At 48.8% G+C, this 25,289-nt stretch overlaps 1 protein-coding gene across 1 annotated transcript in view; it reads right to left on the bottom strand.

Moving 5' to 3' along the window:
• Positions 1–944: 944 nt before the first annotated feature.
• LOC144510164 (NFU1 iron-sulfur cluster scaffold homolog, mitochondrial-like) overlaps positions 945–25,289 on the bottom strand; it is a 37,080-nt gene continuing 12,735 nt past the window's right edge. Inside the window, exons 3-8 of the mRNA XM_078239590.1 lie at positions 22,635–22,770; positions 19,994–20,060; positions 17,449–17,563; positions 13,340–13,403; positions 6,422–6,596; positions 945–1,172 (exon numbers count right to left, since the gene is read on the bottom strand). Coding sequence (XP_078095716.1) covers positions 1,137–1,172; positions 6,422–6,596; positions 13,340–13,403; positions 17,449–17,563; positions 19,994–20,060; positions 22,635–22,770 — 593 coding nt within the window. The 3' untranslated portion in view covers positions 945–1,136. The remainder of the gene's footprint in view (positions 1,173–6,421; positions 6,597–13,339; positions 13,404–17,448; positions 17,564–19,993; positions 20,061–22,634; positions 22,771–25,289) is intronic.

The following is a 25,289-nucleotide window of genomic DNA, read 5'->3' as shown; positions in this document are numbered from 1 at the left end:
CCCCACACACCCCTGGACATTCTCTCTCTTCCACCTTCTTCCATCGGGAAAAAGATACAAAAGTCTGAGGTCACGTACCAACCGACTCAAGAACAGCTTCTTCCCTGCTGCCAACGGACCTTTGAATGGACTTACCTTGCATTAGGTTGATCTTTCTCTACACCCTAGCTATGACTGTAATACTACATTGTGCACTCTCTCGGTTCCTTCTCTATGAACGGTAAGCTCTCTGTGTAGCGCACAAGAAACAATACTTTTCACTGTATACTGATACATGTGACAATAATAAATCAACTCAAATCAAACAATTGTGCTGCATGGCCAACTATTGCAGCACATATTCAACATTTAAACTGGAGTGGGACAGGAACCCAGGGCTCAGAGACAAGAACACTATCCAGTGTAGCACAGTGGTTAGCATTGCTGCTTCACAGCTCCAGGGACCTGGGTTCGATTCCCGGCTTGGGTCACTGTCTGTGTGGAGTTTGCACATTCTCCTCGTGTCTGCGTGGGTTTCCTCCGGGTGCTCCGGTTTCCTCCCACAGTCCAAAGATGTGCGGGTTAGGTTAATTGGCCATGCTAAAATTGCCCTTAGTGTCCTGGGATGCGTAGGTTAGAGGGATTAGTGGGTAAATAAATGGGGGTAGGGCCTGGGTGGGATTGTGGTCGGTGCAGACTCGATGGGCCGAATGGCCTCTTTCTGTGCTGTAGGGATTCTAAGATTCTAAGACCTCTAAACTATTGATTAGCCCCTCAATACTTGCTGTGCAAACCCACACTTTAATAATGAGATGTTGGGGGAATCACAACACCAGAAAGGAGGGAGGGCAGGGGAGAAAATTGGGGGGGGGAAAAAATGAGCCAGAGGCAAAGAGAACTGAGACATAAGAGTTGTGACACAGAGCTTGCATAGCCGTCAAAAAACATGTCTAAGATCAAGCAAAAAAACTGAAGCTTAAATTCTTTATTGCAAAATATATTATGAGCTAGTTTTGCTTTACAACAGATTGTATGCAGACTGTAGAGGTGTCAATAATTGTTAGGGTGCGTAAGGTGTTACTACTCAACAGGCAGGGTCTTGGTCAGACGGTAATGGTTGGATAACCCATCCAGTTGCTGGTGTGGCAAGAGACCGGTCACGAGATGTCAGCTTCTTGTTCCTCGTCTGTCACCTGGCAAGAAAACACACAGGTATCAAACACACTGCTCCTTTGTCGTTTAAAAGCTGAGATTGTTTTCCTGTTGATTTGGGAGAAGGTTCAATCATCAAACTGAATGTGGAGGCTTTGGAGAGGGTACAGAAAAGATTTACCAGGATGTTGCCTGGTATGGAGGGCATTAGCTATGAGGAGAGGTTGGAGAAATTTGGTTTGTTCTCACTGGAACGATGGAGGTTGAGGGGGCGACCTGATAGAAGTCTACAAGATTATGAGAGGCATGGACAGAGTGGATAGTCAGAAGCTTTTTCCCAGGGTGGAAGAGTCAATTACTAGGGGAGCACAGGTTTAAGATGCGAGGGGCAAGGTTTAAAGGAGATGTACGAGGGTGGTGGGTGCCTGGAACTCGTTGCCGGGGGAGGGAGTGGAAGTGGATACGGTAGTGACTTTTAAGGGGCGTCTTGACAAATACATGAATAGTCTGGGAATAGAGGGATATGGTCCCTGGAAGGGTAGGGGGTTTTAGTTAAGTTGGGCAGCATGGTCGGTGCAGGCTTGGAGGGCCGAAGGGCCTGTTCCTGTGCTGTAATTTTCTTTGTTCTTTATTCGTTGAAACAGGCAGCGGTTCGAAATAGAATAACTCCACTTGTATGCACAACGGCACGGTAGTACAGTGGTTAGCACTGCTGCTTCACAGCTCCAGGGACCTGGGTTCGATTCCCGGCTTGGGTCACTGTCTGTGTGGAGTTTGCACATTCTCCTCGTGTCTGCGTGGGTTTCCTCCGGGTGCTCCGGTTTCCTCCCACAGTCCAAAGATGTGCGGGTTAGGTTGATTGGCCAGGTTAAAAAAAAAATTGCCCCTGAGAGTCCTGAGATGCGTAGGTTAGAGGGATTAGCGGGTAAATATGTGGGGGTAGGGCCTGGGTGGGATTGTGGTCGGTGCAGACTCGATGGGCCGAATGGCCTCCTTCTGCACTGTAGGGTTTCTATGATTTCTATGATTAGGGGAGGTGGTGGCTCAGTGGTATTGACGCTGGACTAATAATCCAGCGACCCAGGATAATACTCTGGGCACCCGGGTTCGAATCCCACCTTGGCAAATGGTGAAATCTGAATTCAGTTAAAATCTGGAATTGAGAATCCACTGATGACCATGAAACCATTGTTGATTGTCGGAAAAACCAATCTGATTTACTAATGTCCTTTAAGGGAGCACACGGAAGGCGACGGTCCAGTGGTATTGTTGCAGGAAAGACGATGGCCTTGTGGTATTATCGCTAGACTATTAATCCAGGAACTCAGCTAATGTTCTGGGGACCCAGGTTCGAATCCCGCCACGGCTGATGGTGAGATTTGAATTCAATAAAAAAAACCTCTGGAATTAAGAATCTACTGATGACCATGGAACCATTGTCGGAAAAACCCATCTGTTTCACTAATGTCCTTTAGGGAAGGAAATCTGCCATCCTTACCGTGTCTGGCCTACATGTGACTCCAGACCCACAGCAATGTGGCTGACTCTTAAATGCCCTCAGGGATGGGCAATAAATGCTGACCCAGCCAGCGACGCCCACATCCCATGAACGAATAAAAAAAAAACTTCCACTCAATCCCCTGGATTCAAGGAAGATGTTGCAGTTTTGTGAATTGATTGTTGAGCTGAAATATTGGGTGGGATTTTACGATTCTGGGACGAGCGAGGTCATACAATCCTGCCCCAAAATCCCGAGGTCAACGGACATTTCCATGGTCCGCCCCTCACTCCGATTCCCGTGGCGACAGGAGGGGATAATCCTGGCCACTAGCTCGGTTTCTCTCTTTGCGGATGTTGCCTGAGTTGCAGCACTTTCTGTCTCGTTGACACGAGGTCTTCGAGATTGTCGTGTCATGAGCACAGCGCTCTTTGTGGGAGCTTGCTGTGTCCAAACTGGCTGCTGCGATTCTGACATAAGAATGCCGACACTTCAAAAGCACTTCACTGATTGTCAAATGCTCTGGGATGTCCTGTGATCCTGAAAGCACGCGACATAAATGCAAGTCTTTCTTTCCTTTCGTTCTTCTTTACAGCCTCAGAACATACCAAACATCCTCACAGGGACCAAATAGTTACTTTTCAGTGTTGCCACTGTTGTAAATGTAGGAAATAGGGAGGCTCATTGGAGCGCAGAAAGGCCCCACATGTTTCTTCGGAAGGAAGTCTTCAAATGCAGACAATAAAAATATAACAAAACTTACTCCAGTTTATAAATCAAAGAAACTTCATTACTCCAAACTTGAGGCCTCGCCCTGGGCCATTCCAATCTCCCCACAATTCCAAACAGGTTCTTATTTATAGTGAGTCAGCTGACCATCACATCATTCTGTAATTGGTTCCATGGTTTACAGCTTGTTACCACTGGTCACATTACATTCAATACAAAGTTGGCACCGGTTACATTCTAACACCACAAACAGCAACATCAGTCACCAGATTATCTGCTTTGGTGGCATTGATTGAGGGATACATGTTAGCCATGGCACTGGGATAACTCTCCAATTCTTCTTCAAACTGTACCGTGGGATCCTCTCCAACACTTAAGGGTCAATTTTCCGGTTCCACCCGCTACGGGAATCGTTACGGGCCGGACAGAATATTTGGTGGACCATTTGAAAGTCTGATGAACCCGGGTGGGAAATTCCGGTCTCGGGGCAGGTGCAACCGGACATTCCTCGCCCTTAGGATGCAGGTCTCAACTGAAAGGTGGCACCTGCAACAGTGCAGCACTCCCTCAGCACTGCACCCGACAGTCAGACCCGAGCAGGCGCTTAGATTCATGGAGTTGCTCTTGAAGCCCACAGGATTCAGACTCTGAGGGGAAATGCTACTCAGTGAACCAAGGTTGACACCCTGGGGTGTCCTGACGTTACCTACAATCCTTAGACACCCATTTAACCATCCACAATTTGATCTCTAATTACTCACGAGCCTCAGTGCTCAACCCAACCCAACAATGGGTGAGGAGGAACCTTTCAAAACTTCTTTGGGCAGTGAAACTGTGGCACCTGCTAAGGACTTTGCCAGAGATAACGACCGGAATCTTACCACCGTTCACGCCGGTGGGATTTTCCCATCCCGCCGCAGTGAATGGAGGTTTGGCTGGCTGCCAAAGTGCGAGTGGGGTCTGAACGGGTGGTAAGATCGCACCCAATGCCTCAGAAAACCATTCTGGACAGCCACCCTGACTGGACCTGAAAGGAATTGACGATCTGCAAGGTGCTGCAAATATGGAAAGATGTGGTAAGATGCTGCAGAGATTTGCATTTCCTCTTTCTTACACAAGTCTCTCTTTGTTAGGGGCCCAGACACTCTCCTCATCTCAGAAAATGTCATGCCCCAAATAGCTCGATGGCCTCACAGGGTGCAGCAACTCTTGAATAGCATGAGGTGAGCAGATTGATCATTTATTCTCCCTTTCGGGTACACACCAGGAGAGATACGCACTGGTCTCCCAGTCATAGTGACTGCAGGAGCTCAGAGTTCCTTACCCCTGGCACAAGTCTACAACGATAGATGGTCATGGTATCAGGCACTTTGGACTGAGATGTGGAGAAATTCCTTCACTCAGGGTGTGGTGAATTTTGTTGTTCTTCATCCCAGAGGGTTGTGGACACTCAGTCGCTAAGTATACTTAACATAGAAACATAGACGATAGAAACATAGAAACTAGAAGCAGAGAAGGCCATTCAGCCCTTCGAGCCTGCTCCGCCATTCATTTTGATCATGGCTCATCATCAAATTATCCCGTTTTCCTCCTCCCCAAATCCCTTGATCCCTTTAGCCCCAAGAGCTCCAGAAACATACAAAATAGAAGAACGAGTTGACAGATACTTAGGGAACCAAGGTGGGAGTTCACCTTCAGGTGGTGGGTGAACTGGATGCTCAGCCATGTTATTGCACATTGATACAGGCATGAGGGATCCACAGAATCCCTACAGTGCAGAAGGAGGCCATTCGGCCCAACGAGTCTGCACCAACTCTCTTTGACAGAGTATCTTAATCTAGGGCCTTTCCCCCCCCCCCCACCCTATCCCCATAACCCCATGAATTCCCCCTAACCTACACGTCTTGGGACACAAAGGGCCAATTTAGCATGGCCCATCCACCTAACCCGCACTTCCTTGGACTGTGGGAGGAAACCGGAGCACCCGGAGGAAACCCACGCAGACACGGGGAGAATGTGCAGACTCCACAAAGGCAGTCTTTTTCTGTTCTTATTTCTTATGTTCTTGTGTGATCACTTTTGCCACGTTGATTTTTAGAAGAATACTTGTCTGTTCACAAACTGCCTGCGTACAGCGCGTAGTTGTTGGGGACGGAGGGGATGGGGTTCAGTCACCCAATCACAGCTGGAGTTCTCGTCGCTACATTATAGAAAGGATGTGAACGCACTGGAGGGCTTGCAGAGGAGATTCACCAGGATGCTGCCTGGGACGGAACATTTAAGTTATAAAGAGATGTTGGGTAGGCTTGGGTTGTCTTCTCTGGAGCAGAGAAGACTGAGGGGCGACCTGGTCGAGGTGTACAAGATTATGAGGGGCACGGACAGAGTGGATAAGGAGCAGCTGTTCCCCTTGGTTGAAGGATCAGTCACGAGGGGACATCGGTTCAAGGTGAGGGGCGGAAGGTGAGGAAAAACGTTTTACCCAGAGGGTGATGATGGTCTGGATTGCGCTGCCTGGGAGAGTGGTGGAGACAGTTGCCTCACATGCTTTAAAAAGTACCTGGATGAACACTTGGCACATCATAGCATTCAGGGCTATGGGCCAAGTGCTGGCAGATGGGATTAGAATAGAATAGAATAGAAACCCTACAGTGCAGAAGGAAGCCATTCGGCCCATCAAGCCTGCACCAACAACAATCCCACGCAGGCCCTATCCCCATAACCCCATGCATGTACCCTAGCTAATCCCCCCTGACACTCAGGGGCAATTTAGCATGGCCAATCCACCTAACCTGCACATCTTTGGACTGTGGGAGGAAACTGGAGCTCCCGGAGGAAACCCACACAGAAACGGGGAGAATGTGCAAACTCCACAGAGACAGTGACCCAAGGCCAGAATTGAACTCAAGTCTCTGGCGCGGTGAGGCAGCAGTGCTAACCACTGTGCCACCATGCCACCTATGGTGGGAGTTCAGCTGTTTCTAATGTGTCGGTGCGGACTCGATGGGCCGAAGGACCTCTTCTGCGCTGTATGGTTCTATGCTTCTCTCCGATTACCCTTACCTGGACCACCCCTTCCACCTCTGGGACATAGAACTGCAGCATGTTTTGAATTCCGCTCTTCAAGGTGATGATGGAGCTGGGGCAGGTGGTACATGAACCCTGCAGCATCAGTTTGACAATCCCATCTTCAAAGCCTTTGTAAATCACGTCACCTCCGTCCTCTTGAACGGTGGGCCTGTTAGTTGGGGTGGGAGGAGAGAGAAATAACAATTAAGATGCTTCAGCTCTTAAGCTCCCAGCTCATGTTAGCACTGGACAAGTTAGATCCGAGACTGAAACCTGGCTTGATTGACGCTAACTCTTGTCTTTTTTTTTAAACCACGGAAGAAAGTTACTGAACAAATTCACAGGAGTTTGCTGATGAATATTTAGTGCAAAACATTTATTAAGCAAGGAAAATGAACGACATTACAGAAATAAAATTGGAAAGATCTTAATACAAATTCACGCAAAGGATTCGAACTCACACGATTCCTTTGATCCCATCAATAGCCTCACTCTCACACACACACGCACACACAACCAGTGAAGATTTACCACTGCCTCAATGCCAAGGCTTCTTGCTTCGATTGGTCCAGTGGCAAATGGTTCTCTTCCAAGGGAATTATGAGCACTCACTGGATTATTTAACCCCAGCTGGTATCTAGTCCAGAGACACATAAAACTGCACTTTAAACTCACTGTTACTTCGACTGCAGATCAAACACAAGCTCCCGAAACTCAGACCCCCAGCAATCCTGCAGTACTTCATAGAATCATAGAAACCCTACAGTGCAGAAAGAGGCTATTCGGCCCATCGAGTCTGCACCGACCACAATCCCACCCAGGCCCTACCCCCATATCCCTACATATTTTACCCACTAATCCCTCTAACCTACGCATCTCAGGACACGAAGGGGCAATTTTAGCATGGCCAATCAACCTAACCCGCACATCTTTGGACTGTGGGAGGGAACCGGAGCACCCGGAGGAAACCCACGCAGACACGAGGAGAATGTGCAAACTTCACACAGGCAGTGACCCGAGCCGGGAATCGAACCCAGGTCCCTGGAGCTGTGAAGCAGCAGTGCTAACCACTGTGCTACCGTGCCACCCTCATCAGAGAGCTCAGAACTCCTGCCTTCCCTCTCTGACATACACACTCTGAACTTCTTTGCTATTTTTTCTCTGCCTGTGTGTCGCTGGACTCTTGTCACCAGGCAACAGTACAGATTTTTTTACTTTACATAATTATTCCCCCCAAATCACTAAACTGCGAACTCCTTTGTAACCCATCTCTTCACTCCAAGGGTTGTAAAACCACATTAAAGATGGCCAAACCCAAAAAACCCCCAGCTTTTTGGAAGGAAGCCTTCCAGAAAGTTTATTTTATTATTTATTTATTAGTCACAAGTAGGCTTACATTAACACTGCAATGAAGTTACTGTGAAAATCCCCTAGTTGCCACACCCTGGTGCCTGTTCGGGTACACTGAGGGAGAATTTAGCACGGCCAATGCACCCTAACCAGCACGCCCTTTGGACTGTGGGGGGAAACCGGAGCACCCGGAGGAAACCCACGCAGACACGGGGAGAACATGCAAACTCCACACAGACAGTGAACCCACAGCTGGGAATCGAACCCGGGTCCCTGGAGCTGTGAGGCAGCAGTGCTAACCACTGTGCCACCCATTGAGATTCAAACAAGGATTGGACTGCACTCCGCCTTTAGCCAAGTCCCCTCAAACTCGGGTGAGACGAAAATTAATTGTTCCATTTGTTTTTATGAATAACGGGACAAGAGGGAAAGACAACTTGGTGCATGGTCGCCACCTGCTGGTCATTGCAGGACAGATCGATGATTGAGGCGGAACAGGGATGGGGGATGGCAAATTACAAATTTCATCCAGCACAGAAACATGTCATTCAGCGCAACAGGTTCAAGTCAATGTGTGTGTGCTTTATCCTCCAGTCTTCTACCACCCTTCTTTATTTAACCCCATCAAAATATCATCCTATTCCCTTCTTCCCCATGTGTCAGCTTCCCCCTGAAACATGTCCACATTCTCCACCTCAATCACTCGTGTGACAGTAAGCTCCACGCTCTCAGTGCTCTCTGGGTAAAGAAGTTTCTCCTCAATTTCTCTGCTGGATTTTGTTAGTGACTGTCTTTCTTCCTGGCTCCGAGTCTTGCCTGCAACGTGCTCTCTGTATTGGGACCTCTGCTGTTTGTGATTTATATAAACGATCTGGAAGAAGGTGTAACTGGGGTGATCAGTAAGTTTGCGGACGACACGAAAATGGCTGGACTTGCAGATAGTGAGGAACATTGTCAGAAGCTACAGAAGGATATAGATAGGCTGGAAATTTGGGCAAAGAAATGGCAGATGGAGTTCAATCCTGATAAATGCGAAGTGATGCATTTTGGTAGAACTAACGTAGGGGGGAGCTATACGATAAATGGCAGAACCATAAAGGGTGTAGATACGCAGAGGGACCTGGGTGTGCAAGTCCACAGATCCTTGAAGGTGACGTCACAGGTGGAGAAGGTGGTGAAGAAGGCATATGGCATGCTTGCCTTTATAGGACGGGGCATAGACTATAAAAGTTGGGGTCTGATGTTGCAGATGTATAGAACGTTGGTTCGGCCGCATTTGGAATACTGCGCCCAGTTCTGGTCGCCACACTACCAGAAGGACGTGGAGGCTTTAGAGAGAGTGCAGAGGAGGTTTACCAGGATGTTGCCTGGTATGGAAGGGCTCAGTTATGAGGAGAGATTGGGTAAACTGGGGTTGTTCTCACTGGAAAGACGGAGGATGAGGGGTGACCAAATAGAGGTGTATAAAATTATGAAAGGCATAGATAGGATGAACGGTGGGAAGCTTTTCCCCAGGTCGGTGGTGACGTTCACGAGGGGTCATAGGTTCAAGGTGAGGGCGGGGGGAGGTTTAACACGGATATCAGGACATATTTTACGCAGAGGGTGGTGGGGGCCTGGAATGCGCTGCCGGGCAAGGTGGTGGAGGCGGACACACTGGGAACGTTTAAGACTTATCTAGACAGCCATATGAACGGAGTGGGAATGGAGGGATACAAAAGAATGGTCTAGTTTGGACCAGGGAGCGGCGCGGGCTTGGAGGGCCAAAGGGTCTGTTCCTGTGCTGTATTGTTCTTTGTTCTCTTTGCCTCCAACTCTATCAAGTCCATTTCATAATCGAGGAGGTGAGGTCAGCCCTAAGTTCATAGAATCCATAGAATCCCTACAGTGCAGGAGGAGACCATTCGGCCCATCAAGTCTGCACTGACTTATCCCATCACCCCACGTATTTACCCCGCTAACCTACATATCCTGGGACACTGAGGGAGAATTTAGCATAGCCAATCTACCTAACCTGCACATCCAGAGCACCCGGAATAATTAATTCAGTTTATTTATTAGTGTCACAAGTAGGCTTGCATTAACACTGCAATGACGTTACTGTGAGAATCCCCTCGTCGCCACGCTCCGGCGCCTGTTTGGGTTCACCGAGGGAGAATTCAGCACGGCCAATGCACCCTAACCAGCACGTCTTTCGGGCTGTGGGAGGAAACCGGAGCACCCGGAGGAAACCCACGCAGACACGGGGAGAAGGTGCAGACTCCGCACAGACAGTGACCCAAGCCGGGACTCGAATCCGGGTCCCTGGCGCTGTGAGGCAGCAGCGCTCAGCATTGATGATAACCACTAAGCCCCTGTTCCAATGTTCACGGCAGCTCAGAAAATCATCACTGGTTAATCCAGTGCCATTATTCGGAGAGTGCTGTTGGTATTGTAGGTGTCACTGTGTGTAAACCATTGCTGCTCATTAAGTAAGGTGAGAGCAGGCACTTTGTACCTTATCATAAAGGCTGAAGGAATAAAGATATGAATATATTTATTCCTTCAATTCTGTGCATTGTCTGAGCACAGAATGAACCAAGGTTTGCCTCATGTAGGCGGCATTGGAACTTTAATGTGCACCGTGGCAGATCGTGGCTGACTTCTCCGGTCGTTCATGCACCACCAGCGTTGCGAGCGAGACGGAGAATTTGGCACTCAGCCAAATCTCCATTCGCTGCAGCGGGACTGGAGAATCCCAGCCACGGGCGAGGTTCGAGAATTCCAACCCTTATCTTTTGCTCACAATTAAACGCCAGGACAAATTATGTATAGTTTGATGAAAGCAATGAGAGGGAGATTATAACAGGATGCTGGCCAGGATGTGACCTATATATTTACCAACACACAAACCAGGAACAGGAGGAGGCCATTCCAACCTGCTCCCACATTTAACAAGGTCATCGCTGATCTGACAGTAAGGAGAAAGATACAAAAGTCTGAGGTCACGTACCAACCGACTCAAGAACAGCTTCTTCCCTGCTGCTGACAGACTTTTGAATGGACCTTGCATTAAGTTGATCTTTCTCTACACCCTAGCTATGACTGTAACACTACATTCTGCGCTCTCTCCTTTCCTTCTCTATGAACGGTATGCTTTGTCTGTATAGGGCGCAAAAAACAATACTTTTCACTGTATGTTAATACATGTGACAATAATAAATCAAATCAAATCAAAGCTACGTCCTGCTTACCCTCGATAACCTACCACCCCCTTGCTCACCAAGAATCTATCCATCTCTGCCTTCAAAATATTCAAAGATTCTGCTTCCACTGCCTTTTCAAGGAGTGAGTTCAAAAGATTCAGAACTCTCTGAGTGAAAAAACTTTGGCTCGTTTCTGTCTTAAATGGGCGATTTCTTTTTTATAACAGTGACCCTGAGTTCCAGATTGTACCACAAGAGGAAACATCTTCTCCACATCGACCCTGTCAAGACCCCTTAGGATCTTGCATGTCGCCTCCTACTCTTCTAAACTCCAGTGGATACAAGCCAAGCCTGTCCAACCTTTCCTTCTAAGGCAACCTGCCCATTCCCGGGTATTAGTCTGGTAAACCTTTATGCCTGTTTGTCCGTGACCTCACTACAAGCTCAAAAAACACCCAAAGTTAAACTCAACGGGAAGTGGATCATGATTAGCGCTGCTGCCTCACGGCGCCAGGGACCTGGGTTCGCTTCCCGGCTTGGGTCACTGTCTGTGTGGAGTTTGCACATTCTCCCCGTGTATATGTGGGTTTCCTCCGGGTGCTCCTCCCACAGTCCAAGGATGTGTGGGTTAGATAGATTGGCCATAATAAATTGCACCTTAGTGTCAGGAGGACTAGCTTGGGTAAATGCATGGGGTGATGGGGATGGGGCCTGGGTGGCATTGTGGTCAGTGCAGACTAGATGGGCCTCCTTCTGCACTGTAGGGATTCTATGATTCTAAACATTTGGGAGAGCAAATCATTCAGAATCGCTGGGAAGTTCATCGTGTTTGTACTTCCATTCGAAGCACGGCCTGTCCAGCTGATTGAGCAGTCTTCAGGCGAACATTGTGAAATACTAATAAGCTCAAAAGATTTGCCTTTGGAGAGCGCATTTCATGATTTCAGGGCATCCCAAAGTGCTTTGCTGCAGTGAAAGTGTTGTCATGCTGGACAAGTGGCAGACAACGCGCGCACTGCACGCAAAGATCCCACCTCCAGCAGCACTGCAACAATGCCTGGATTATCCGCTTCAGCTGTGGCGATCGGGGGGGTGAATATTGGCCAAGGCTTCGTGACAAACATCATTCAAGGCGTCACAAATAGGCCAACCAAGAGCATTGTCAATTGAAGATTTGTAAAAACAATTTGGCAGATTGGGTGCTTTTTATCCAATTCCAGCAATGACCGAGGATAAGGGACACACCCCATTTGGGTTTGGTCAGTGGCTACGGTTATTTTTCGATGAAGAGGTAAGGATTGTGACCTGCAGATTATAGCAACTCAGTGCATCGAAGACAACACATAAACAAAACTTCATAGGGTTCCCTGCTACCTACTCAATGCGTGCTAAAACAAAATCTCTGCTCACCAAGACAGTTTTAAAGTAATTTATTTTGGGACATGGGCATCGCTGGCTGGGCCAGCATTTATTGTCCATCCCTGGTTGCCCCTTGGAGGGAAGTTGAGAGTCAACCACATTGCTGTGGCTCTGGAGTCACATGTAGGCCAGACCGGGTAAGGACGGCAGGTTTCCTTCCCTAAAGGACATGAATGAACCAGATGGGTTTTTCCGACAATCGACAACGGTTTCATGGTCATCAGTAGATTCTTAATTCCAGATTTTTTAAATTGAATTCAAATTCCACCATCTGCCGTGGCGGGATTCGAACCCGGGTCCCCAGAACATTGGCTGAGTTTCTGGACTAATAGTCTAGCAATAATACCACTAGGCCATCGCTTCCCCATGATACTTGCAGGCCAGGAGTTCTCTTGAACTTCCACTCTGCAGTAAAATAGCTCTTGATCAATTATTAAGGTCAGCATTGATGTACGAACAATTGTCTAGTTATGGGACCCCTGAACTGGGAGTAATTCACAGCTCGTTTGATACAGTACAATGGTTAGCATTGCTGCTCACAGCGCCAGGGACCCGGGTTCCATTCTGGCCTCGGGTGACTGTCTGTGTGGAGTCTGCACGTTCTCCCCGTGGGTTTCCTCCGGGTGCTCCAGTTTCCTCCCACACTCCAAAAGATGTGCTAGTTAGGTGCATTGGCCATGCTACATTGCCCCTTAGAGTCAGGGGGATTAGCAGGGTAAATACTGAAGGTGCCTGGGTGGGATTGTTCTCGGTGCAGGCTCGATGGGCCGAATGGCCTCTTTATGTATGGATTCTATTCTGTCTGAAGCAGAAAACCATTGGCTGCTGGTTGCTGTTAGAAAGGCCACCATTCTGCATCATCTGAGGCAATAGGTAATATTAGATTACACTTGCTGTGGAAATCAGGACTCCCATATGAATATTTGAAGTGTGTTGGCAGTGCTCCACTGTTACTCACCGAATTCTAGTGTCCAGCAACTCCTTAATAATGGCAACAACTTCATCATCTTCCTCCGAAGGAGCTAAAAGCAACAAGTTGGGTAGGTGGGGGTGGGGGGGAAAAAAAACTTCAGTCAGTCTGTGACGAGGAATACAGGTATATTCACTAAGCGATTCAGTGACTCATTTTTAAAATTGGAGTTAGAAAAAGTCACACAATACCACTTGAAGCGCAGGCAATACAGGATAGAATCTACAGTGCAGAAGGAGGCCATTTGGCCCATCGAGTCTGCACCGACCACAATCCCACCCAGGCCCTATCCCTATAACCCCATATATTTACCCTCCTCGTCCCCCTGACACCAAGGGGCAATTTAGCATGGCCAATCCACCTAACCCGCACATCTTTGGACTGTGGGAGGAGATGCAACTGACTTGCTCCTCAACCTCAGACACTGCCTCTCTGATTACCAAGAGGACTGAGCGTCTACAAGAGGCATCACAGCTCCTTCGGAAACCTTTGCTTCCAAAGGACCTTCACTCCAACTGAATGATGAACTCAACTCAAATGACATCAGGCCTTCAGTGACAGAGAGGCTAAGGTCATAAATATAACTTTATATCTCTATTTGACCCTTGCGCGTATGTTTTGTTTTATTTTTACAGCACGTGACATCACTGACTGGGTTAGCATTTATTGCCCGACCCTTATTGCCCTCTGTTTCAGAGGGCATTTGAGAGTCAACCACATTGGCAGACTCGATGGGCCGAATGGCCTCCTTCTGCATTGTAGGGATTCTATGATTCTATTCTGTGACTGTTGTGGCTCTGGAGGCACATGTAGGCCAGACCAGGTAAGGATGGCAGATTTCCTTCCCTGAAGGACATTAGTGAGCCAGATGGGTTTTTCCGACTATAGTCATCATTTGACTTCCAGAATTTAAAAAAAAATCAAATTCAGGTTCTACCATCTGCCGTGGTGGGATTCAAACCCAGGTCCCCAGAGCCAATACCCTGAGTCTCTGGGTTACCAGCCCAGCGACAATACAACTGTGCCACTCCTCAATTGTGAGTGAGATGAGTGATGGAGTCATTGCATATCAGGTATTAAGAATCTACTCATGACCATGAAACTATTGTCGATTGTCAGAAAAACCCATCTGGTTCACTAATGTCCTTTAGGGAAGGAAATCTGCCGTCCTTACCCGGTCTGGCCTACATGTGACTCCAGAGCCACAGCAGTGTGGTTGACTCTCAACTGCCCTCCAAGGGCAACTAGGGATGGGCAATAAATGCTGGCCCAGCCAGCGACGCCCGTGTCCCACGAATGAGTAAAAAAGCGTTTGAGGCAAGTGTGTGAGAGTAAGTCACCTATGAACCGTGGACGGCACGGTGGCACATTGGTATTGCTGCCTCACAGCGCCAGGGCCCCCCGGGTTCGATTCCCGGCTTGGGTCACTGTCTGTGTGGACGTTTGCACGTCCTCCTGCGTGGGTTTCCTCCGGGTGCTCCGGTTTCCTCCCGCAGTCCGAAAGATGTGAGGGTTAGGTGGATCAGCCATGCTAAATTGTCCCCTTAGTGTCAGGGGGATTAGCAGGGTAAATACGTGGGGATCGGTGCAGACTCGATGGGTCGAATGGCCTGGTTCTGTAGGGATTCTATGAACCTGTGACTGGAATGGATTTTGAAGTCAGGAAAGATCATTCAGAGGGGAAGCAAATAGAGACAAACAAGCTGATTAAGGGATTGGAAGGGATCACACAAATCCTGTCCGTAACACTGTACTCAGGAGCGGAATGTGTATTATGCAAGCGGAGTTTGTTTTCACTGAAAGTAGCCGCCTCAGTTTACACCTGTATTGTACCGATTGAATTACCGTCACACACAGCAACGCACAGCTACCTTCACAGCAGCTGACACATATCACCACTTCAAATGAAGCCCAATCCAGTCACACATTCTGGACTCTTGTCTGACGTTTGATTTCTGACCCAGATGCTGTTCTCATCCTGGTCTCTATCCAATGAGAGGTGAGCGAGGAGAGAGTTGGGTGTTCAGATACAGTTGGGACGCTCTCGCGTCCTCACAGTCAAGGTTTTTTTTTTCAAATTAATTTTTTTAACCACATTCTTGAAGTTACAAAGCCCCAAATGTGCAGAGTGGACTGGGCAGACCCGAATCCATCTCCTTGCTTGTCCCCAAAAACCAAATTCAAGTTCGATCCAAATCGTGGTCCCCACGAGAGAGACAAACAAGATCCAAGCTGACAAGATAAGGCACTGCATCCCATCTTGAGCTTAATCTGAGGTCAAAAGATCCTCACAGTCAAAACTTCTGCAAGATTTTGCTCACCCCGAGTTGCCCTTGAACTGAGTGTCTCGCTCGGCCATTTCAGAGGGCAGTTGAGAGTCAACCACATTGCTGTGGCTCTGGAGTCACCTGTAGGCCAGACCGGGTAAGGACGGCAGATTTCCTTCCCTAAAGGGACATTTATGAACCAGATTGGGTTTTTCCAACAATCAATGATGGTTTCACTGTCACCATTACTGACATTATCTGTCAATTCATAGAATCTCACAGTGCAGAAGGGAGGCCATTTGGCCCAGCGAGCCTGCACTGACCACAATCCCTTCCAGGCCCCATCCCCACAACCCCACACATTTACCCTAGCTAGTCCCCCTGACACTAAGGGGCAATTTAGCTTGGCCAATCCACCTAACCTGCACATCTTTGGACTGTGGGAGGAAACCGGAGCAGCCGGAGGAAACCCACGCAGACGTGAGGAGAATGTGCAAACTCCGCAGACAGTGACCCAAGCCGGGAATCAAACCCGGGTCCCTGGTGCAGTGAGGCGGCAGTGCTAACCACTGTACCACCGTGCCGCCCAATAATAAATTCCAGATTTATTAATTGTATTTAAATCCCACCAGCTTGCCGGGGTGGGATTTGAACCCGTGTCTCCAAAGCATTAGCCCGGACCTTTGGATTACCAGTCCAGTGATGTTACCACTATGCTACCTGAAGAACATGATACATCTTTTCTGTTCCCATGTGACAAATTGGGACATTTCATTTTGGATGTGTTAAGTTACTCTTCTGGAAGTGCCTTTGTTGCAATCATATTCGGACAACATTCAAATGCGAGGTAATGCATTTTGGAAGGTCTAATATGGATAGGAAGTATACAGTAAATGGCAGAACTCTTAAGAATGTTGATAGGCAGAGGGATCTGGATGTACTGGTACACAGGTCACTGAAAGTGGCAACGCAGATGGAGAAGGTAGTCAAGAAGGCATACGGCATGCTTGCCTTCGTCAGCTGGGGCATTGAGTTAAAAAATTGGCAAGTCATGTTGCAGCTTTACAGAACCTTAGTTAGGCCGCACTTGGAATATAGTGTTCAATTCTGGTCGCCACACTACCAGAAGGATGTGGAGGCTTTGGAGAGGGTACAGAAAAGATTTACCAGGATGTTGCCTGGTATGGAGGGCATTAGCTATGAGGAGAGGTTGGAGAAACTTGGTTTGTTCTCACTGGAACGACGGAGGTTGAGGGGGCGACCTGATAGAAGTCTACAAGATTACGAGGGGCATGGACAGAGTGGATAGTCAGAAGCTTTTTCCCAGGGTGGAAGAGTCAATTACTAGGGGGCATAGGTTTAAGGTGCGAGGGGCAAGGTTTAAAGGAGATGTACAAGGCACGTTTTTTTACACAGAGGGCGGCGGGTCCCTGGAACTCGCTGCCAGGGGAGGTAGTGGAAGCGGACACAGTAGTGATTTTTAAGGGGCGTCCAGACAAATACATGAATAGGATGGGAATAGAGGGATATGGTCCCCAGAAGGATAGGGGGTTTTCGTTCAGTTGGACAGCATGGTCGGTGCAGGCTTGGAGGGCCGAAGGGCCTGTTCCTGTGCTGTAATTTTCTTTGTTCTTTGCTCCGTGGGCTCATTTGTCCTTTCAGGAAACAGTATCAAACTTGTCGTGAAGACAGGGAGGTTTCAGTCACAGTGCTTAACTCAAGTGTGACTCATCCAGGAGTTCTGGGTTGGGGGTAAGGTCGAGGCGCACAGTCCATGCGCTGGCCCGCTGAGGTGACAAGGCTTCACGGTCGAGCAGCTGATCCACCCACCTGTATCCGCACGTGGAGCTTCGTCCGTCAGGATGGGGAGGCCGGAGGCAAAGAAATCCATAATGGCGGCGTACACATCTGGTTTCAGCAACTTCCACTCTACCTCATCGTCTGCCTGGAAATATAGGGAATAGAATCAGAGAAAGAGGAGGAGGCCATTCTGCCCATCAGGCCTCTGCTTGCCCTCGGAAAGGATCCTTCAATCAGACCCAGTCCCCCCCCGATTTTCCCTGCAGCCCTGCTAATTCCTCCGCCTTCGAATGGCTCACTAGGTTCCTTCTGAATCTGCTTCCAATATCCCATTTAGGTTATGTTAGAATGTAACCGGTGACAACTTTGATTGGATGTAATGTGACCAATGGAAACAGGGTGTAAGGGTCAGCTGACCCAGTAAAACATGGAACCAATTACAGACTGATGTAATAGTCAGCTGACCAGCTGATTCACTGCAAATAAGGAACTATGTCGAATTGTGGAGAGCTTGGAGTGGCCCAGGGTGAGGCCCCCAAGTTTGGAGTAATGAAGTTTCTTAATTAAACCCTTTCTTTGATTTATAAGTTGGAGTAAGTTTTGTTGTATTTTCATTAGCTGCATTTTGATGAGTTCCTTCTGAAGGTACAGGTTAGACATTACAAATCATACTAAACTGCTGTCAACTATTCTTTCCTCAGCTCACTTGACTATAAGATTATAAGATATAGGAGCAGAATTAGGCCATTTGGCCCATCGAGTCTGCTCCGCCATGTCTGATAAGTTTCTCAACCCCATTCTCCTGGCTTTTCTCCATAACCTTTGATCACCTCAGCAATCAAGAACCTATCTGTCTCTGTGTTAAAGACACTCAATGACCCGGCCTCCACAACCTTCTGTGGCAAAGAGTTCCACAGATGCGCCACCCTCTGGCTGAAGAAATTCCTCCTCGTCTCGGTTCTAAAAGGTTGCCCCTTTATTCTGGGGCTGAGCCCTTGGATTCTAATTTTGCCGATTATGGGAATTGGGAATATGTTTATCGCGTGGTCTGACCTCTCTGGTCAATCTAGCCAGAGTATCACTGGAATGTTTCTACGCAGAGAGAATTTGGAATAGGGAACTCGTAAGAAGAACCCCTCAACAAAACGTTACAACTCTGCTGAAGGCCCCAACGGGGCACGGTGGTACAGTGGGTTAGCACTGCTGCCTCACAGCGCCAGGGACCCAGGTTCGATTCCCGCCTTGGCTCACTCTCTGTGTGGAGTCTGCACATTCTCCCCGTGTCTACGTGGGTTTCCTCCGGGTGCTCCGGATTCCTCCCACAGTCTGCACAATGTGCTGATTAGGGTGCATTGGCCGTGCTAAATTCTCCCTCAGTGTAACCCGAACAGACGCCGGAGCGTGGCGACACGGGGATTTTCACAATAACTTCATTGCAGTGTTAATGTAAGCCTACTTGTGACAAGAATAAATAAAGGCTGAACCGTTAAAAAAGACTATCCTGGCAGAGGAAGCTTTAAACTGAGAGGAAATACAAAGGTTTCTCCCACCGTCTGGCACCCATCGTTGTGAAGGGTGGTCTCTCCCCTCCAACTCATTCCTGTGACAGCACCGTCCTGCCCGGGGACTCTGCAGGTATGCCACTTACAGGCCTCGGCTAGTTCACAAACTAGTGTGAGTTGGGGAGGCGATGGCCTCGTGGTATTATCACGAGACTAATCCAGGGGACCCGGGTTCGAATCCCACCACGGCAGATGGTGGAATTTGAATTCAATTTTTAAAAAAATCAGGAATTAAGAATCTACTGATGACCATGAAACCATTGTCGATTGTGGGGGAAAACCCAACTGGTTCACTAATGTTCTTCAGGGGAAGGAAATCTGCCGTCCTTACCTGGTCTGGCCTACATGTGACTCCAAAGCCACAGCAATGTGGTTGACTCTCAACTGCCCTCCAAGGGCAACGAGGGATGGGCAATAAATGCTGGCCCAGCCAGCGACGCCCATGTCCTATGAATGAATTTTAAAAAGTGCGTTTTGCAAGGCTTTGCATTGGACATTTGGACAGAGAAATCGGAGGTACATGGGTGATCTTTTCATTGGGTAAGCATTGGAAAGAGCGGGTTCGGTCCTGACCAGAAGGTTTGAGCCTTGGTCACTTCTGCTTTTTTTTTTCTCCAATTGTGTTAAATCTGTGCCCCTCTGCATCCCACCCATTCCTTCTCATTTACTCTGTCCGCTGAGTCTCTGAATAGATAGAAACCTTGATTAGCAAGGGTGTGATTGATTAGCAAGGAGGGGTTTTCACAGTAACTTCATTGCAGTGTTAATGTAAGCCTACTTGTGACTAATAAATAAACTTTTGAAATGTTATAGGCGGGGAGGGGAGGGGGGGGGGGGTGAAGGTGAAGATACAAGCAGAACAGCCATGATTTCATTGACTGGCGGAGCAGGCTACTCTTGCCCCCAATCGGAATGTCAAAACCGTAGCTGATTTTCCGCTCCTCTGCTGGAGCTGCCCTTTGCTCTGCTTTCGTAACATTGGTTTGCGAAGGGCAGCGGCGTTTCCCTCTTACCTTGGTGATGGTGATGAAGTCAGGCCCGAGGAAAACTCCCTTTACCCCATCGATCCTGAACAGCTGCCTGCAGAGCAGAAATGAAACCATTTGAAAATCCCCGATGTGGCTGAGGCTTGTCGGATGTGCGCTGGCCGCTGGGTTGTCCTGTAAGCCGCAAACTCTCGCCTGAACCCTCAACGATCCCTCACCTTCAGCCCCACCCACCTCCCCGGCAATCCCCAACTTCCTGCTTCATTATATCGCTGCCACTTTTGATGCCAACCATCTCCGTCCCTAAGTTCTGAGACACCCTCCCCACCTTGCTCATCTCCTGTCAGGTGAATCATAGAAACCCTACAGTGCAGAAGGAGGCCGTTCGGCCCATCGAGTCTGCACCGACAACAATCTCACCCGGGCCCTATCCCCATAACCCATTGCCCTGCCAGTCCCCCTGACACTAATTTAGCCTGGCCAATCCACCTAAACTTGCACATCTTTGGACTGTGGGAAGAAACTGGCGCACGTGGAGGAAACCCACGCAGACACGGGGAGAACGTGCAAACTCCACACAGACAGTCACCCGAGGCCGGAATTGAACCCGGGTCCCTGGCGCTGTGAGGCTGCAGTGCTGACCACCGTGCCGCTCCTGAAACGCATCCCTTTCCTGTGCTGATGCTTTTGTTTGGATTGAAACGCAACCGGAGACGGAAGGTCCCCCAATCACGTGATGTCTGCCACGAGCAGCAGCCCTGTTACTTCCTGTTTGAATAAAGGTGGAAGAAGCGCTGTACTCTCTGAGCTCGTGGCAGACCCCTTCTCTGGCCCGGCGATGATTTTTGTCGCCTGACGCTCTTGTGCAGCCCCCTTCGGACATTTAACCATGTTAACAGTGACATCTCAATGCGGGTTGCTGCTGTACCAATAAAATACAACTTCGTGCGTTCCCATACCCGCAACCACTTATAAAGATGTTCGGATTGAGAAAAGGAACCCAACTTCTTCCACATTTCCTACAGCAACCCGCCACCTTGTTGAGGTGGGAGATGAGGAGAATCTTCTTCACTCAGGGGGTTGTGAATCTTTGGCATTTTCTCACCCAGAGGCTTACGGAAGCTCATTGTTGAGTAGATTCAAGGCTGAGATCGCTGGACTTTTTGGACAGTAAGGAAATTGAGGGATATGGAGATAGAGCAATCAGCTGGGGCGGCACGGTGGTTAACGCCACTGCCTCACAGCGCCAGGGACCCGGGTTCAATTCCAACCTCATGATGTGCTCATGTTGACTACTCTGCCAACCAGGCAGGTCGACTAACATCTCCAGAACCCTCAATTCTCTTTTGCAGCCCTGAAGACATCTCCAACAAACCGCAGCACAATCACAGGCTCCCTCGAAGCTGAGGGCTATCGGAAGGGCTGGGCTGCAGCAAGAGTGTTTCATCTTCAAACGAGGTTCCTGAACCAGCTCTTCAATCGAAGAAGATCATGATGATCTCCCACCTTCAATTCATTTCACTTTCAATCTTTGTGGCCAGTGGAGTCTTTAAGAGTTTCAGAAAAAGGAGTAGACCAAATGTCTTCAGCCGACTCTACATTCTCCAGGTCATGGCTGGTGTTCTCAATCCAGCCCAGTTCGTAGAATCCCTACAGTGCAGAAGGAGGCCATTCGGCCCATCGAGTCTGCACCGGCTCCCCGACAGAGCATCGTACCCAGGCCCACTTCCTTAGCCTATACCTGTAACCCCACATATTTACCCCACTAATCCACCCAACCGACACATTGTGGGACAGACACGGAGGGACAATGTAGCATGGCCAATCTACCGAACCCACACATCTTTGGGCTGTGGGAGGAAACCCACGCAGATACGGGGTGAATGTGCCAAAGTCCACACAGACAGTGACCCGAGACTGGAATTGAACCCGGGTCCCTGGCGCCCGTGCCACCGTACCGCCCCAGCTGATTGCTCTATCTCCATATCCCTCAATTTCCTTACTGTCCAAAAAGTCCAGCAATCTCAGCCTTGAATCTACTCAACAACTGGGATTCCGTAAGTCTGCAGGTGAGAAAGTTCCAAAGATTCACAACCTCCTGAGTGAAGAAAATTCTCCTAATCTCCCACCTCAACAGCAAAAGCCTGTGATTGGGGCCCCGAGTTTTACTCTCCTGTCGAGCGTTCTAATCCAGGAATGTTCAGGAGGCTGGCACATTTCACCGCACTGCCTTCCACCCTCTCCTGAACTGACTCCTCCAGTTTTCCCATCTGGCAGGTTCAGCCCGGACAGTCCCCGGTGAATGGATAGAAACATAGAAACCCTACAGTGCAGAAGGAGGCCATTCGGCCCATCGAGTCTGCACCGACCACAATCCCACCCAGGCCCTACCCCCACATATTTACCCACTAATCCCTCTAACCTACGCATCCCAGGACACTAAGGGGCAATTTTTAGCATGGCCAATCCACCTAACCTGCACATCTTTGGACTGTGGGAGGAAACCGGAGCACCCGGAGGAAACCCACACAGACACGAGGAGAATGTGCAAACTCCACACAGACAGTGACCCGAGTCGGGAATCGAACCCGGGACCCTGGAGCTGTGAAGCAGCAGTGCTAACCACTGTGCTACCGTGCCGCCCGTAGTGTACTGCCTGATACTGTACCTGGCTAAAGGTGAACAGAAGGCACTCCGAGGTGCAGAGAAGTCCATTGTCCCCGATTCCAACACTGCACAGCCCGGGATAAACTTCAAGCTGTTTGGGTTGGGTGTATCCTGGGTCTGGATGAACATACGTCTGGCTGAAAGAAGGAAACAAGACAACAGGTTAGCACCGGAGTTGACCCACCCTCTTGGGAAGGTGACTGAGGGATCCTGTGTATGCTTAGCCCTGTTTGCTTCAGTCTATGCAAGGACTCCATTTTAAGATATTTCTGCCTATGCAACTAACTCGACTACATGTAGAATCAGAAGGCTGAAGGTGAGCTAAGAATTGACTGCATTCCTGAAGGATACACAATGCAGGCAAACAACAGCAAAACCACAGCTGCAAGGATTGTTTTTCTAAGTCGGAGACAGACTGCGAAAAACATTTCCAATAACGAGATAAGGATTGAAATATAGTTTGGATTTTAAAGTGTGTTTTTCAGTTTGTTTTTGAGATCTGTTCAGTACAGGGGCTAGCAGTAGAAGCCAGTCTCTGAGTTCGCTTTTCTTTCTGTTCTGTCATGTTAACGTTTTAAGTTCTGTTCAGTAAAAGAAAATCATTTTAAAACTGGTATCAGTGCCGTCCCCTCGTCTATTCAAATGAATGAATGGACTCAACAGTGTCACTTATCTCTCTCCAGAGACAGTAAGAAGTCTCACAACAGCAGGTTAAAGTCCAACAGGTTTATTTGGAATCACGAGCTTTCGGAGCACTGCTCCTTCATCAGGTGATTCCAGATAAACCTGTTGGACTTTAACCTGGTGTTTTGTGAGACTTCTTACTGTGCCCACCACAGTCCAACGCCGGCAACTCCACATCAGGCTTATTTGGAATCACGAGCTTTCAGAGCGCTTGCTCCTTCATCAGGTGAGTCTATGAATTGGGACGAAACACATGAGACGTTCTGATGGTGTCCAGATCCAGTAGGATCCTGGAGCAAGTGGGTGGGATTTTATGGCCTCGCTCGACCCGAGACGGGAAAATCCCGCCCGAGGTCAACGGACCTTCCCATTGTCCGCCCCTCGCCCGCTCCGACTCTCTGTTTTCTGATCTAAATTTGAGATCTAAATTTTTAGGCTGGCAAGAGCTGTACAGGTAAACTCGGATAACCTCCTCCTCCAGGTACCATGTCCTAAGGGAGCGCTGGTGACCATGGACTCCCTGTTATAATGTAACCAATGGTAACATGTTGTGAGGATCAGCTGACCTGCTGGCCCGGTATAAATAAAAAGCCGATTGTAACCGTAGGGAGCTTGTATGGCCCAGGGTGCGGCCCCATGAGTTGGAGTAATGAAGTTTCTTCATTAAACCTTTTTCTTCCATTTACTTTCTGAAGTTAGTTCTTTTATTGCTTCCAACTGAAGTATCCCTCCTGCCGGATGAACACTCCCATCGGATTGGTCCATGGTGACTTGGCAAAGTACTGCGGTAGTTTGCCGCTGCCTTCTGAAGGCCGGCTGACCAGGTAACTCTCCTGCTCCAACTTTCTGCCGTCAGACCCGGTGATCAGACTTCGCTGGATGGGCCGAACGGGCCTCTTTCTGCACTGGAGGGATTCTATGATAATCAACCTCAAACAAATAGTGAAAATGCTGGAAAATCTTCGCAGGTCTGACGGCATCCTTGGAGCAAGAACAGAGTCGACGTTTCAAGCCTGGATGACCCTTCATCAGAGCCCATTTCCACCCCTCTATCACCTTCACATGGTCCATCTCTGACACTTCTCTTCTCTTCCTTGACCTCTCTGTCTCCAGGTCTGTTGGTAGATTATCCAATGGTATCCAATACAAGCCCACCGACTCCCACAGCTACCTTGACTACAGCTCTTCACACCCCACACCCTGTAAGGACTCCATCCCATTCTCTCAGTTCCTTCGTCTCCGCCACATCTGTTCTTATGGTGCCACTTTCCATAATGATGCCACAGATATGTCTTCCTGAATCGTGGTTGACAGGTCTCTCAACCGTTTCAGCTCTAAGGGTCATCCAGATTCGAAACGTTGGCTCTATTCTCTCTCCACAGATGCTGTCAGACCCGCTGAGATATTCCAGCATTTTTTTTGTTTTTGATATAATCTCGACAGTGCAGAAGGAGGCCATTCAGCCCATCGAGCCTGCACCAAAAACAATCCCACCCAGGCCCTATCCCTGTAATCCCACATATTTACCCCACTAATTCCCTTGACATTAAGGGGCAATTTAGCATGGCCAATCCACCTAACCTGCACATCTGGGCGGCACGGTGGCACAGTGGTTAGCACTGCTGCCTCACAGCGCCTTGGGTCACTGTCTGTGTGGAGTTTGCACATTCTCCCCGTGTCTGCGTGGGTTTCCTCCGGGTGCTCCGGTTTCCTCCCACACTCCAAATGGATTAGGTGGATTGGCCATGGTAAATTGACCCAAGTGTCAAGGGATTAACAGGGTAAATATGGGGTTACAGGAATAGGGCCTGGGTGGGATTGTGGTCGGTGCAGACTCGATGGGCTGAATGGCCTCCTTCTGCACTGTAAGGATTCTATGATCTTTGGAGCGTGGGAAGAGCCCCACGCAGACATGTGGAGAGTGTGCAAACTCCACACAGACAGTGGCCCGAGGCCGGAATCGAACCCGGGT

This window comes from Mustelus asterias, chromosome 22, assembly GCF_964213995.1.
Source record: "Mustelus asterias chromosome 22, sMusAst1.hap1.1, whole genome shotgun sequence".
NCBI lineage: Eukaryota > Metazoa > Chordata > Chondrichthyes > Carcharhiniformes > Triakidae > Mustelus > Mustelus asterias.
This window is presented reverse-complemented; position numbering and strand designations above follow the sequence as displayed.